At 42.6% G+C, this 16511-nt stretch overlaps 1 protein-coding gene across 2 annotated transcripts in view; it reads right to left on the bottom strand.

The window, feature by feature from the left end:
- Positions 1-10815, bottom strand: part of neto1l (neuropilin (NRP) and tolloid (TLL)-like 1, like) — an 83065-nt gene extending 72250 nt beyond the window's left edge. For both annotated transcript variants that reach the window (XM_069667340.1, XM_069667341.1), the window contains exons 1-4: positions 10720-10815; positions 9550-9606; positions 9324-9458; positions 8696-8944 (exon numbers count right to left, since the gene is read on the bottom strand). In XM_069667340.1, the coding sequence (XP_069523441.1) occupies positions 8696-8944; positions 9324-9458; positions 9550-9606; positions 10720-10747 (469 nt within the window). In that variant the 5' untranslated portion in view covers positions 10748-10815. The remainder of the gene's footprint in view (positions 1-8695; positions 8945-9323; positions 9459-9549; positions 9607-10719) is intronic.
- Positions 10816-16511: the final 5696 nt, after the last annotated feature.

Genomic DNA, 16511 nt, shown 5'->3' with positions numbered 1-16511 from the left:
TGGAAGAACAGCAGAAAATGCGCCACAGGAGATTTCTCTCTCCATTTCGACTCATGAATTTCATCTACTTTCCCTCCGTGTTCCTTTGTGAATACCTACGAGAGCCGGGGCCACAGAAAATGAAATTTTTTACTCGCAGGGCCTCGGGTGCTGCACCAGCGTGGGACAAAGTTTTGAAAATGTTTTATTGGATTGAGGGTTGAGAGGTAGCACTATTGGAAAAAGACAGGCCACATCTCACGGGCTCAGCTTCCACTGTGAGGCGTCTATTTGGACTTCTGTGCGTGTTATGACTCTGCAACTGTGTGGTCTGCTTCCCACCGTCTGTACTGTCTTTCTTCTGTGTTGAAAAGTAAATGCAATGTTACCTGATATACTTTTACAGCTTGAATATACTTCAGTAGCACTCACTGGATTAAATGTTTTTTTAAATTGCTTGCAAATATTAGTGCGTTTGAATGTTTCTATTGCTCATTACCAGGAATTTTTAGCCTTATCCCTATCTATCCACGTTAGTTATATAGTATGATAACATGCCTGCAGTTGTTGCTTGGGACAATGTCATCTGACATGGTGAAATTTTTACATGCTATTTCCGTTTGGATGTCGACTCTCTGCCTTTAAGTGTAGCGCAAAATAGCTTCGAAAGTTTGCTGTGAGCAACAAAATGGGCATCCCTAATTATGAGTACAGAGGACGCTACAGACCAGGATAAAGTTTCAGTTGGTTTGCGTATTCAACCATATTTATTCAAGCATGCAATGCATTCTGGGGCATGCAGGCAGGAGCAGGAGAACTCTGCTTTATTGGTGAGTATACAGCAGCACACACTGTAGAACTTAAATTGCAGACATTTAGCATCACCGATTGAACATCCACATAAAGGTAAGGCTCGCCATTTACAGATCCTGCATAATAATGCAGGAGCTGCTGGACTGGATTTCGGCATTGGAAGTGTTTATAGTGCGTGTGTAGCTCTAGTAGTGTTAGCAGGCTTTGGTGCATGCAGGAAAAAAAGTTGCTGTGGAGAGTAAAAGGGGCGGAACGCAATCCACCGTAATGCAATCCCATTAGCATTTTACTGATCACTATAAACAGATACCTGCATACAAGTAAAGGGTTAATGGACTGTACTTACGTAGTTTAAAAGTGCTTTGAGTGGTCGCAAGACTAGAAAAGCGCTACACTTATTCACCCATTCACACACTGACGGAGTGCCAATCTCCAATCAGGATTCGATGCCCATTCATACACCGAAGGCTGTGCCTTCAGGAGCAATTTGGGGTTCAGTGTCTTGTCCAAGGACACTTTGATATGTGACTCTAGCAGTCAGGGATTGAACCCCCAACCTTCTGATTGAGAGATGACCGACTCTACCACTGAGTCGCAGCTGCCCCGCAAGCACAGCTAACAGTCCGCTCTTTGACGTTGTCTCTCAACCCCAACTTCATTCTCACTTCTCAAGTTGCTCGTCTGCTAACTGCTGGCTACACTGGAGGCCCCAAATAGTTGGCCCCGGCTTCCAGAGGCTTTATCATCATCAGGCGATAGCAGGATTGAACCCTCAACATCTCCTTAGGGAATGTGGTGAAAACATAAAACATAGACTCCAGTGTAATAATAACTAATGCTTCTTATATCCAGTAGCATGCTCAATTCTGTCCTATAATACAAATGACAACCATCATGAATTATAAGATGTTTCTGGCATCATACTGAGAGTTCAGTGGTTCCATTGCAAACAAGCAGCTCAAACATTTAAATGCCTCGTGCTGCCACGGGCAAATGACTTTGGATGCAGATGTGAAACTAGGAAGTGGTTGGACTCTCTGTCCAGCCTCAGCAGCGGTGCAGCCAAAGTCACTATCCTTCCAAGAGCGAAGAGTCGATCTCCATGGTTCAATTTTCAATTTTCCAGTCGGAGCCCATCTAGGTTCAATCTCATGGCCCTGCCCTCTTTATGATAGGCCCATATATCCTGTTCCAGCTATAATCTTAAATGCCATTTGACTCATTTCAGTCCAAAAAGATTCTCAGCCCAGTTTGAGCTGGGACTGGCTTTTCGATCAATCAGCGTCATCCTGATTTTAGATTCATTAATCATGGCCTGAATTCTTCAGAGTAGAAAATATACAGGAGCATTGCTACTGAGGGGACCAGGAAGCATATGAGCCTGATCAGTATGCTGACCAGTTTCCACCTCAGCTTCTACGAGACAGAAAGAGTCCTCTCTCTTTTTCACTTGTGTTTGGCACAAATTTACATATTGTTTGCTTTAAAATGATAAATGTTGAGGAAACGGTTCATTTAATTTAGTCAACCACTAACAGGTAAAACAAATACAGTCTAAAAATACATTATAAAATCAAAACTGTACAATTCAAAATCCATTTGTGGTGTTTTTCCGGAACAACACAGTCTGAATTTCTTCTTTAAACGCATTCACAGCCCTATGAAAGAGATTTACGTCACATCTAACAAGCAGCTGAAAACCTACTGGGCCACATGAGTACGCTGTATACAAATATATACAATTTCATATGCATTCAACAGTATATCAGAAGTCCACGGCTGTGGGAAAATGCATACATACTGCAGATTCTGCCTCAGCGCCAGGTCTCTGCTGTGCAAACAGTGAGCGATCAGAGAGCACAGAACAAGAGGGGGAGAACTTGCAGCTTTTATTTGCTCTGGCTTTGGCTTAAGGTGCTGAAACACCACTTAATCTAGCAGTCCACAGGGTTCTGGGGTCAAGGCGCCCTAGGACAACCTGAGCAGCAGAACATTGCTCAAATCCCCCAACACCCGAGCACACGCACACACACAGAAATATACACACAATGGTTCCTCCACTCAGCAATTTTCCCTCTGTGCACGCTGTATTCAACCATTCTACAAGCAGTTTTATATTATGTGTCAGAGCTATGAGGCTGCTTGTCACATATGTTAACACAAAGGCTTTGTCGCTGATGCGCTATGAGCAAAATAAAGCTTCTTATTGTATCGACTTTAATGGCAGACAGCTGCATTTAACTAATTATGCTTTGTTTCCATTTGCAGCACAACAGAACTGAACATAGATCACACACAGACGCTCAATATCACACTTTTCCAAGTTGCCACTATTTCAAAACAAGATTAATGCCCCACCATGAATGTATTTGTGCAGAATAATGAGGACGACAGAAGGGATGAGACAACAAAAATAAAAGTCATCCCAGGAATTATTTTGCAAATTGAAACACAGCTGTGACCTACAAGGCCCGAGGCTTCCAGCTCTTTCCTAAACCGCTCTTACATGCCCGCTCTCTCCCAGGCTTCCCTCGCTTAATTGGCTGAATTGCTTTTATTTGCAGACTTGTTTGTGAAGCAGTGGAACGTTATGTCTTCTGCAATACACTTACAGTGGGCTCTGCATACTGCTGCAAAGTGGCATTAGGATAATCTGTTAACGTTGGGTTTACTGACTATTGCTGTTTTCTGCTGCATCAATGTGCACTTAAAGGAAAAGTTCAACATTTTAATAATAGGCTTATTCATTTTCTTAAGTTGGATAAGAAGATTGATACAACAACCGTGACTGTAAAGTAAGGGCCTGTGTCCACACCCTCAGCATCAGTTTTTGTTGTTTGTTTTTGTCGCTCTCAACTTTTGGAACACTGCCTTGCTCGTCAATGTCACTTCTCCCTCATCGACCAATCAAAATCAAGAAGGGGCGGGACTACTTTGTCAACAACAATGGTGGAGGCGAAACTAATAGAAGCTAAGGGTACAATTTCCAGGTCTAGAGCTGCTGCTTTCAAATTTTTCTTGAATAAAAGAAAATATTAAGCATACAGAGCAATGTAAAACAGACTTCATGGTTACTACCGAAGGAAGCGGAAGTGCCGGCAGACAACTTTTGTAACCTAGCAACAATAAGCGCCGGTGAGAAGGTCGTTGGCGCTGCCAGCGCAAAAAGCGCCATTAGTGGACCATCCATCCATCCATTATCTTCCGCTTATCCGGGGCCTGGTTGCGGTGGCAGCAGGCTCAGCAAGGTGACCCAAGCATCCATCTCTTGAGCAACGTTTTCTTCCTGGGGAATTCCGAGGTGTTCCCAGACCAGACGGGATATCTAATCCCTCAAGTGTGCTCTGGGTCTGCCCCGGTGTCTCCTCCCAGTTGGATGTGCCCGGAAAACCTCCAAAAGGAGGCGACTAGGAGGCATCTTAATCAGATGCCCGAACCGCCTCAACTGGCTCCTTTTGAGTCGAAGGAGGAGCGGCTGTATTCCGAGCTCCCCCCCGATGTCCGAGCTCCTTACCCTATCTCTAAGGCTGAGCCCAGACACACTCCGGAGGGAACTCATTTCGGCCGCTTGTATCCGCAATCTCATTCTTTTGGTCACTACCCAAAGCTCATTGGATTGGTCGGAACGTAGATCGACTGGTAAATCAAAAGCTTTGGTTAGTGGACGCTGGCTGTTGACTGTACATTAAGATTTAGGACCTGTTAACTTAGCTTAGCATATAGAAAACTGAAAAAAGTCTGAGGCCCCATTTCCTCAAAAAACATGGCACATCCCAGTGTCAAGGGAAGGAATAGAGTGTCTTTTTTGCAAGGAAAACTTGCTAGCTACTGCTACAAACTTTTTTTAATCAAGCTTGCTTGATAGAGAAGAAGGAGGAAGAAACAGAGTTAGGAGACTTTTCAACTTCCTGTGCAGATTTTCTTCTCAAGAAAGTTTTGTCTTTAGTTTTGTGTTTATACAGATTAAACACAGCAAAGGATACATGTTGTTAGTTAGTTTCGGAGGTGTATGTAGGTGGATTTTGCAGGTTTGCTGTTTTCCACTGATTCAGACTAATGCTAAGCTAGGCTAAATGACTGCTGTTCTTGCCTCTTATTTAACTTACAAATGTGGCATCACCCTTCCTATCCAATTTACAGCAAGAAAGCGATGAAGTGTACTTCCAGAAAATGCCTCACTCTTCTTTTAGGCATACTAGATGGACGGTGAGCGAGCGTTCACTAGGGCTGTTATTAGGACAAATTCTTCAATGATCTGCATGAGCTGTCACTATGGTTCATCTGGGAGCCCACATTGAGTCCTTCAAGGGAGGTATTTTTTGAGTTTGGTGTAAGGTACGCTCATTCAGTAAGGTTAGTAAAATGAGTCACACATGCAGCCTGCCAGACGGACTCCACAGCCTTGTAAGCATATCCTTACACAGGTGCCAGACAGCCTCATAATGGAAAGTGATTCTTAGTAGCTGAATTAATTCACTATAGTTGTATGTATGATTTACAAGTATTCCATTTTATTCCCCTGCAGACTTTCGATGTATTCTGCAGAGGTAGAAAGACTGCTGTAAAAGTTCTGTGACGCATGAGAAGACAAGCATGAGGCCTCTGGGTAAAATTAGTCTGACAAATAAATTGCACATCTCATCACTGGAGCAGCCAAGTTTGTTTAGTCATTGTTCTGAGTCATCAATAGTTTCTGTTACACCAACATCTCCGACTTCCTCTGATGCCATATTTAAACTGAGATCAGAGCATCTGTGCTGCACTTTAGTACCCTAACATATATTATGACACCGGACATTGTGAGATCCCTGTCACTGCTGTTTCATTCACTTATCGCTGTGCTGACTGCATTAGTCATGAAAACACAAGGCTCTGAAAGGACACAGTTTTTATATCTGCGCTGCTAATAAGACTGAGGAAAGTGAGTAAGAGGAGCTGAATCACGGCACCTTTGTTGCCTCTCTCTCTCTCTCCCCCCATTCATCAGATGAGGGCTTTGTGAATTAGCATGGTTAGCAGAGCAGCTGCAGATGTGAGGCGCTCTTCACAAGGCCAGATTTCAGAGTATCAAGTCGAGTGAATTCAGGACTTTTATCTTCTTTAATTATGTAAATCATATGCCACAGATATTTCCTATCAAGACGAGAGGCAGAGCTTTTTTCTTTCCTCTCAGCAAATATTCAATGAGACTCCCGAGAGAAGCAGGCAGAGGAAACAATACTTCAACGGGAAATAACCCAAAACGTGGTCTGGATTCTCTGTCTCTGGCTGGGTATAACAAATTATACTGCATGTGTTTTGTTCTTTAGATATTTTACCAAAGTTACAGTAGGGATGTTTCTTGCATTAACATACTGTACTCCAAATTGTAGTCACAAAGGGAATTTGTAGACTAACATCAGGAAAACTGGAAATGCATATAAAGTAGATGTTAATATAACAGGGTTTATATTGAATGCTATTCCACATGTATCAGTCAGGGCGCAAACCGCCAACCTTGAGCCACAGCCACCCTAAACATTGTGAAATTTTGTATGTATTTATTTCTACGTATGGCTCAAGAGCGTCCTCTCTCAGATGTAGTTGATGTCCTCAACTGGCGACCGTAATGCTTTGCAAGTTATGAGAGATGTGTTACCATGAATTAAATGTTTGTATATACACTTTATGGACTCAAATACCCTGTGATATATGGAAATGTTGATGAGATAAGCCCTAAGCCCGTGACTGTAATTATTACGAGCTAAAATGTCCAAACAGGGGTGCTGGTTTAGCTCAGTTGGTAGAGCAGGCGCCCCATATACAGAGGCCACACTCAACGCACTGATTGCAGGCTTGACTCCCAGTCTGCCAATCATTTGGTGCATATCTCCCCCACTCTATCCTCCCAACATTTCCTGTCTCTCTTCAGTTGTCCTATAAATAAAAGCGAATTATTAGTCAGCTACTAGCTTGCGTGCTAAAATCACTTGCTTTCCTTTTGTAGTGTGCTGCGTTTGTAGTATACCACTTAGCCTAGCCAGTTATAAATATTTATAAATAGTTTTATGGTTTGTTCAGATACAAAGTGAGGTTGACTAGAGGCAACACAATTCCCTACTAAATCAATAAAACCACAATGGTCACAGTTAGCCGTATGTGCTGTGAACTGCGGCAAGGTCCTGTCTGCATTTGTTGTTTGACGTTGTCCGAAAGAAAAAAGTGCCTACCCTAGAGCTTTATGAGTGTAGCCTGTTTTTTATTAACATACACAGAAGAGAAAGGAGGGAACAGGAGATAAACTGAGTTCTTTGATTAATCGGGAGCTAGCTTTACACATTAACAAACACAGTAATCCAACAGTCATCCGGTCTGTGCGTACATTTCTAGCTAACTCTCATTGGATCTTTAGAGGGAATCAACGTGACTGCACAAATGTATTCCAGTTCACGTCCTGTCTGAACACATCTTTGGCGATGCTGAAAGACAGACTTTGTTATCACTTATTAGTCCTTGCTAACAAAGCCAAGCTAGCTGTGTCACCATGGTTCCTGTCTCGTGCTAAGATAAGCTTTTATTTTAGCGGATGCTATCAAACTTCTCATCTAACTCTAAAGAAAAGAGCAAGTAAGAATGTCCCCAAAATGTTCAACAACTTCCTCTAATATAAGATAAAATACCATCCTTTCAGACTTGACAATTAAATCAACGTATGGTTTAGCTGCTAGCTACGAGCTTTGCCGCTGAATAGCACCAAGTAACATATTTGCAATATCACAACATTTCTTAAAAGCAAAACTTCAAATCGAAGTGCTGTGTCAACTTCCACAGCTGAAGGATTCATGCCTCGGCAGACAGAAATGTGTGACACTCCCTTGAAATTTGTGTCGATTCATGTTTTACTTTTCAAGCACTTTGTCTTTTTCTTCCCCAGCTCCCCTCTGAATTGCTTGCAGGGAAAAAAACACGTTTGACACTTTTACTTTGAATTCACTGAGCCACAGCTGTTTTACCTTAGTGTACATAACCAATACACTTTGAAATCTCAGACAGGTAGCAGTGCGTCTGCCTAATAATCCATAGTATAGAGCCCTTCACTTTATTCCTCAGTAGGATTTATTCACATTGAGTGCACTCCTTCACCATAATTTCCCATGAAGAGCTCACCATGCTGATTCCTCGATAACAGCTCACGCACAAAGCCTTTAGAGATAAATCAATAGTCCCTCTTCACCTCGGTCTTTTCAATAGCCTGTAGCAAGTAGCATGTTTTTCGGATGAAAGGTTGACGTGCTGCATAAGTGTTCATCATATAAACAATGACACACTTGAATCTCCAGCGGTAACAGATCCCTGAGGGTGCTGCGCATGTGAAGACAAATTGGCTCACTGTTCGGGTTCCGTGGCCTCAAACACACGAGAAAAGTTGACAGTGTTATTAAACCCAGTCAAGTGTAGGTGAAGGAGTATAAAATCATGGCTATGCCCTGGCTCCTTGTCATCAATTCCTACGCTGCCTCAGTAAAAAATTAAGAAAGCCAACGTTTTACACAAAGACATAATTGCCACAACTGTGTGCGACAACACCGATTAGTTTCCTGATCTCTCTAGGCCTCTTCCAGCCCTGAACGCCGAAGAGTGGTGCTGCTGAACTGCATTAAAAATCTGACAGTGCTCCACATCTTTCCTGGCACAGAGAGAAAAGAAATAACAGCCTAGCCACAAGAGTGTCTCAGCCAATGACAGTATATTGTCAATGGAAAACCAGGTGTATGCAGACAGGCAATCAATAAAACTGCAAGAAGCTCCAACAAGGACGAGATCCCTGGATGATGTTTGTTTTTAGAAGGCTTGCTGTTAAAGCTATAAAGCACACTAACAAAGGTAGAAAGCAATTCAAAGAAAATTTTTTTTTTTTTTTTACCTGCAGTGAAGTTGTAATTCGCCGAAAATCCCACCGCTTCCAGTTCACCATCCGTTACAAATTTTATCCACAGATATCGGCCGCTACTCCTGATGTCAGGCGGGCTTTGCTGACCGCAGTACCGTCCGAGCATTGGGGAGAAGCCAAACGGTCCATCCCGAACCTCGATGTTGTCAAATTTACATTCCCAAGAGGACTCGATGGAATAATTCTCCTCAAAGTGTAGATCGATACACTGCCTTGGGGGAGCTGGAAGACACATTGAAAATAATTACAACCTAGCACAAAGGAGGGAGTAAAATATGACTCAAGCTTTCATTGATGAACGCTCAACCTGTTTCATTATCAGCACGCCCACACGGTCAATACACAGCTCCAATCTTGGCGGTTAGTCAATTCATCTCTTAAACACCAAAGCTGTGATGGTCTTAAGCTTCGACATTCACATTTTGTTTTTAAATCTCCTTCTGTTTTGAAAAAATAACCACCTAAAAAGCCAGTACAGCTCATCATTATTGAGAAGTTACTGCGATAGGCTATGTCCCCCCAAGTTTAACCCGGGAGCGTGTTAGCTTTAGCGAATAAAAAGCAACATCACCTTAATTTCCCACTTTAAGAGCTCATTTACCTTCAAGGATGTAAACACACTCTGTGTCTGGGGGGTATTTGTTGGGGTAATTGGGAGAAGTAAAGATCCCTCCTTCTGATTCTTTCACCCACGTTCCACATTGACCTGCGGGCTTCACTCCTGAATTGTTTTTCACTAAAAAAACACACAGCAAAGAGACAAGAAAAGTGTGAGATACAAGCTTTAAAAGTGAGATGGAAATGACGAGCGCGGTTGTGGAGATTACCTGCTGTATCCTTCCTTGTTGCCCCACACAGTCCAAGTATGAGAAGACTTGCAACAACTGTAACAGAAAGACAAATGTGCGTTTTTGATAGAGGACTGCGCATACTGACATGAACATATTGACATGAAAATATTGTCTAATCTTTTAGCTCCTCTGTTTGGTGCACAGTTAGACCTCAGCTGAGGGAGGTTTGAGGCAGAAAGAAACACCTGTCAGGTTTGGGATTTCATGTGCTGTTGCGCTAGCGCTATACCTAGCTAGCTGTAACCTTTGAGAACCCGCTAAAAACAGCACAATGTATCTAAAATAATCCAAATAGTTAACATTTTTTGACATATTATGGTTCACAAGGATGTATATTTTCTGTTAAGTAAAAAATAGGAAAGCCTTTATGATGCTAATAGGCTAAGAACATAACCTCTTTGCGCGTACTGTAACTTTGTGCTGTTGGCTACTGTAGCATATCTGATGGGGAAAGAATAATATTTAAAATGACCATTAAAGATCCTGTGAGTTTTTCAGTGGTTATGAAACAGACTGAAATTAATTCTGATGACTCTATATGACCTAAAAAAGCAAACTAGACCATCAGCGACTAGATTGATTATCCCTATATTGCCTGAAACTGCTGGCGGCGGGGGTAGATGTCAGACTAAGTGATTAACTGCACGCTGCCTTTGTTTACATTTTCCAGGGCAAAAATTTAAAGTGAATGATATATATGACTGTTAAAGAAAGCAGGATGAGATTTTTTGTTAAAAACCACCACTTGAGACAAGAGGTATGGCTTCGTCCACAGGGGGCGCCAATATCAACACAAACCGAAAGTTCGTCACAGCAGCTTTAAATTACTTCAAACGTACTTTAAACACATCTTTATGAGCGGTAACAGATAACAGTTTTTAATATGAGTATTTCCGACCAAAAAGACCCCAAAAAAGCGACAAAAACTTAACAGCGTTACCTTCAGTGATGAGTTTACAGGTTGGAACACGTAGAGCGTGCGCTATTTCATCGTAAAAAAATCACAACTCCACTCCTTATTATTGAGTTTTATCTGTTGCTCTGATATTTAGAGTACCGCCGATTAAAGGATTACTACTTCTAGGATGTAAGGCAGCAATGAGCTTTGACCAAGTGTGCTTCAGCTGATGAATACAGATGTCTTACCGTGAGGGAAGCTGTGCCCATGTACCATGTCTGTTCCTTTCACAAACGGCTTCAGACTCAACTAATTCCATTTAGATTTGGGAATACTTGAAGAGGAAAAAAAGATGTGAGATGAGAGTTTTCACACTGGGAAAGCGCTCATACCTGTCGGTGAATAAAAAAAACACCCAGCAAATTTACTCCTTAATAAAATCTTCAGTTTAAAAAAGAATCCTTTAAGATGAGTCACAGCAACTAATCACCAGTTTCATATAGGACCAAAAACAGTTCTAAACACGCGCCCGATTTCCATCCAAGCGTTTCTAATACCCTTTGGTGCCTTTGATGCACTGAAAGGATTAATAGTCCCGTCATCAGCCCTTCTCTAATCGCTCCACCTAGGCAATCTTCTTTTGGAAAATATCATTGACAGCCTTGTTTTTGTCCTCTTTTGTCCCTTTATCAGGAGAGGGGATCCGTTGGGAGCAAGTAAAAGCACGCAACACTCATCTCTGCAGCGTTTTTTTTACTCTCTTTCGGTGCGTAAAATCCCCTGGAAAACACTCCGTAGCCAGAAAAAAATTAAGTAGGCTTTCGTTTTGTTGTCATTTCTCGCTTTATTTAAACAAGAAAAGAAAAAAAAAGCAGTCAGTGTTGCTCTGGGTGCATCCCTTTGCTTGGCTTCTATCAACTGGAGAGTCCCCGCAGCCAGCAGGAGTTAATGTATGATCTCCCTCCTCCTCCTCCTTCCGCTCATTCTACACTACAGCCGTCCAATGCGCCACAATCCTCACGCACTTTTGACGCACGCCGTGGAAACTTCTCCAAGACACGACTTCAACCACACACACACTCACACACACACTCACACACACACTCACACACACACACACACACACAAGCAAACACACGAGAAAAAGTAGAAGAAGAAATGTGTGAGAGTGTTTGTGTGCATGTATTTGAGCATTAAGCACGCGCGGCAGAATTCATTTCAGCTCGCGGATGCGCCGCGCAAAGAAAATGAAAAGGTAAGCAGAAAAGGCAATGAGATAGGAATTGGGATAAACAAGCAATCAGGCATACATGTCAGAGAGTGAGTTCTATCAGTGTGATCAAACATGCAGAATGAAATAAAATGGGGAGAAACAGAATTGTCTTTCATCCTGCTTTTGGTCATCACGTCTTTATTTCTGCAAAAAAAACACATCACAAATTACTGCTTTTACCGCCATTATGCCTCTTATTTGTGTTTGAAGTTTACCTCCCAAATACTGCAAAAGCCCTACAGTGTAGTTTCGACCGTCTGCCACCAACTTCAAGGTTATCAAGGATGACATCTTAAGACTTTCTCCCTACCTCTCCCTGTTTCCAATTTCTAGCAGAAATGCGCAGAACAGGCAAGTGCACAGATAGGACCCAGGGGGGGCTTGAGCCCCTGCCCTTGTGCCCCAAGAGTCAAAAAGTTCCCCTAAATGTAATAAGTAGACTTTTTCCCTTGTATTTTGTCAACAACACATTCAAAGTGGGCCCCTCCTTGGGCTCTTCATCACCAGAAGCTCACTCACCCTCTCTCTTGCGAGAACACGCCAACCCCACCGAGCTAACACCGACAGCATCATGGTTACATTTGCACTAGCATGCTAACCTCCGGTTAGCTTGTCATACCCGGTTTGAGGCACCTACCTGTCCAACAGAAAGAAGACGTAACAAAAGTTCCCATGGTATCAACATAATGTGTGATTATGGATAGCGGCGGTGTGACAACATCAGGGTGGATGTTGGTGGGGCAAACGCCCGTCTTTTTTTGCCCCTGCCCCAAAAAATGTCTGTGCACGGCCCTGGCGCAGATACAGTGTTTTTATGTTCTTTCTCTAGTCTTCTTCTTCTCTGAAAAGTGACACAGACCTATTCCTTTGTCTGTAGTGTGAGTGTCAGGATGCGTGTGGCGTGTGATCTGCTCTCACACCTGATGACAAAGCTGATCAGAGGGTGCCCGGGGACAAGTCCGGGGCTCAGGCTCCCAAAATAGTTTTGGCACCCAGCAGACAATATCCATCTTCAGATTCTGTTGCTGCAGAGGCAGTCTTGAGCTCAGCCCCCCCTGTGTGTATTTTAATGTCACTGGTTAGCATTTGGATCGGCTTAAAATACACTGTTAATGAACCACGCTGATATGGATGCAATTACGCCCATGACAGACTTGAGTACAATGACTTTGTTCTTTATTTCTTCTCCCCCTGTGAGTCTCTTCTGGTGCACCAACCCTCTTGAGATTTCCAAGATAAAGACTCTCCAACGTCCTCCTCTTAATTACATCCTGTCCTGGAGATCGGCCTGTTACCCAATAACGCTAAAAGTGTTTGGTTTTTGCAGCAGGTAGTGCAGACTTTGCAAGTGTCACACTGACTTTGAGAACACATGTGGGAGTGGGAAATCTCAGAACTCTTTTCAACTAATAGGCTCCCGCTAATCTGTTATACAGAGTGATTTAATGGACTTGGGATTTAGACCCCCCCAATACACAAGATCTGGAGCTTAGCCAGTTACTTCCTTGTGAGCGTACAATCCCATGAAGCTGGAAGTCCACAGCGTAGCGCTGCTTTTTCCAAAATTTCACAAACACAACAAAGACACGGCTGAATTCAAAATGTCAATTTGTCTGCACAGCCAAAGCCTATTATAGATCTTAGAGTCTGAGAGGATGTCAATAATATCAGCGCCCAAATACAATGCAGAACCCAAAGCTTGTTATTGATTAACTGTGGCGTCTGACAACTTTATAAGCGCAGCAGCGCACGTTTGTGATGGGTAAACTCTGAGATAAAGCAGCAGAGCTATATGGGAATTATTCAAATGAGGCTTATCAGGCGCACTGTATGCAACAGTAGCCCTGGTGAATTTAGCAGCAGCCTCCGGTTTAGCTCTCCGGCATGTAGAAACTGTCTGAGTGAATGGCGCCGAGGCGGTGGGAGCGTCTCGGAGAAATTATTCATTCGACAGCAGTCTGCCATTTTAATTAAGGAAGTCTACCATTTTGGCCGGAGATAAGTGTTGTGCTGTGTCGGCCATAACCTAAATTTGGAATTGTAATCAGCTTGGGGAAATTGGACATTCATAGCAGGGAAACAAGCAACACACATGTCACAATAGAGACGATAAAACATATCAAAAGGTTACACATGTGCAGCTCTTTAAGCCTTAAACCTACAGTTGTATATTATCTTGTAAATATAAAGCAGCGAGTGTTTCCTGATTGCATCCTGTTCATTGGCCTCATTTGGACCCAATGAGTAAATTGTGCATTCACCTTCCACTTAGTGTCATTCTAATGACACTGCCAGCACTGTGTCTTTTTGTCAGTCTAACAGGGGACAGAGCTAAAGCGGATAAACACTTAGGCTAATGCCTCCTGCCCACTGGGACTCAAATTAACCTTATTAGTGATGCATTGAGCAGTTTGTTGCCCCCAAAAAGCACCATTTATTTGTCATTCAAGGCGCCTTGTAGTTCATTAAGCTAAACCCGGTTACAAAAAAGGGGTCGCTCCGACCATGGGAACATTTTGAGCTGCTTTTTATGCTGCATTAGCTGTCTGGGTCTCTGGTGATAGACTGCCTTTATCCTGTCGCTGCACCTGGAGCCGGTGGGAAAATAATTCCATCAGATGATAGGCCATAAACTACATGTGGCTGAATATTTGCTGAGGTGCCTTTGTTAGTTTGCAATATAGCATGCCATTTTGAGCCCCGTGCTCGCTCTCGCTTTCTCTGCAAGCAGCAGCAGACCGTGTTTTATTATGCAGAATTGGGAAAAGTGTGAAGAATCAGCTGCACACACGATTAGAAAAGCATTTTTGACACAAAACGAGTAGAAATAATGTGCTGTATTTGCTAGTCGTCCGATAAAATCTCATTTTGTTGCATTAACTTTACTGCAGGGTTGTGTTTACTGCAGCTCTTCCTTGGAGACCCGTCAAGGTGACATAACAAATGTGACACTATAGCCATGAATAGATAATAAATGTTGATGTTAAGATTCAGAGGCTGACTGAACAATGAGTGTAACTCAAGCAACAACCTCCGCCAATGTGGAAGTGCAAAAAACTGCAGAGAGAGATTACAGCGGACCGTCGTGATGAGGTTATTTTACGTTTCCTGGTACGTGTCGTTCACTCGCTGCTATCTCACCGGGTAAGCGAGCGACGAGTCTGCTACTTCTTTTCTCTGACAAATAAACACCTGCAGTCAGTCACCGCCACAAACAGAATCTCCTCTGTGGGAATCAGAGTTAAAATAGCTCATTATGGATCAGACACAGAATGTTTCGCTTTGATAAGTTGCCGTTTGCCAACTACTCGCCTTTCTGCAGCACCACCCTCACACCCAAAATTGATCACGTCAGGCTCCAATAAACCAACATGGCGGCCATATTTTGGCTTCGTTTACGCAGTCGAGAAACCAACGGTTGAAGTCACGGTGGCTACATCCATTATTTATACAGTCTATGCTTGTGATTTGTAGTTCATTTCACTCTGTCTATTAAACACAGAGACTTAATTATGTTGTCAAACGTTCTGTATAGTTTGTAGAACATCCCAAAGGTCAGATGCGCATTGTTACTTCAAATTAAAAGACGGTGGCAACGTGAGCTACATGACCTTCAGGTGAGTAGTTGAAAAAATGCAATTACAATGTGTACATGTAAAAGTGAGCTCAGGAGCATCAATAGAACAGGTGGAGTTCAGATGTCTTGATGCTCTGTTGTAGAGATACGTCTCAATAGTAGACGTAGAAGCAACAACAAAAAATGTTTTTGCCACCTAAAAAAGCCCAACAAAATAATAATATCAATTTAAGTATGCACTATATTAAGAATATTTTCACCTCTTACTTGCCTTCAGACATCCCTTTCTCTGGTACTGAATTTCCAGAGAACTTTCAAGTCGGGGATGGCCCAAAAAGAAGAGAAAGAGATCTTCTGTGGAAACTGGAGGACAAGCTTGAGACCAAGAAAGAGGCCGACTAGACTACGTGGTGACGCAAATATAGACTATAAGCTCATTCTCACAGACCCAGAGAGGAACTGCTGTCATAAACGGGCTTGATTACAACAACATAACTTCAGAGTCTTTCTGAATCAGAGGGTGCCAGCGCCTCACATACAGTCTGCATTCTTAACCATCAGTGTTGTGACCAAGTCATCTTTGCTCAAGTCCAAAGTAAGTCTCAAATCATTTGGTCCAAGTCTCAAGCAAGTCTCGAGTCATTTTTCTTGGGCAAGCCAAGTCGAGTCCTTAGTTAATGTCGAGGTGAAATGAAAAATTTCATTTTAATCCTTTTAGATCATGTCCCCGGTAATATTGTGCATCTATTTGACATTATAAGGCCAAAAAAAATACAGAAAATCAATTTCTTCGTGTTCTTATTTCAAAATCCGATAATTTTTTCTTCCAGTAAAACAAAATTTCCCGTACGTTAGTTAGCACCAAACAATTTCAACCAATCAATCTGCAACATTTAGCCGCAGAGCACCAAGAACGCTCGGTCAGTAAGCTATCTACTGCGCTGTGGAGAACGTCTGTCTACGCCCACTTCTCAACGATCAACCCTCTAATGATATGTCCCGCCTGCACGTCCTGTTTCACTCGGAAATACGTCACGATACGGAAGCTAGATACTCACGAAATGCCGTTTCAGCTCGACTTTAAGGCAAGTCAAGTCACTTTTTGCAATACTCTTACCTAAAGTATCCCGTCTTTATAAAGAGAAAAGACAAGGTATTAGTCGCCCGTCTAATAATGAAATTATTGGCCA

The sequence above is a fragment of the Semicossyphus pulcher genome, unplaced genomic scaffold (genome assembly GCF_022749685.1).
Source record: "Semicossyphus pulcher isolate SPU_LCO1_2020_fin unplaced genomic scaffold, fSemPul1.0.p SCAF_18, whole genome shotgun sequence".
In the NCBI taxonomy this organism is placed as follows: Eukaryota; Metazoa; Chordata; class Actinopteri; order Labriformes; family Labridae; genus Semicossyphus; species Semicossyphus pulcher.
Note: the sequence above shows the minus strand (reverse complement) of the source record. Positions and strands in the feature narration are given on the sequence as shown.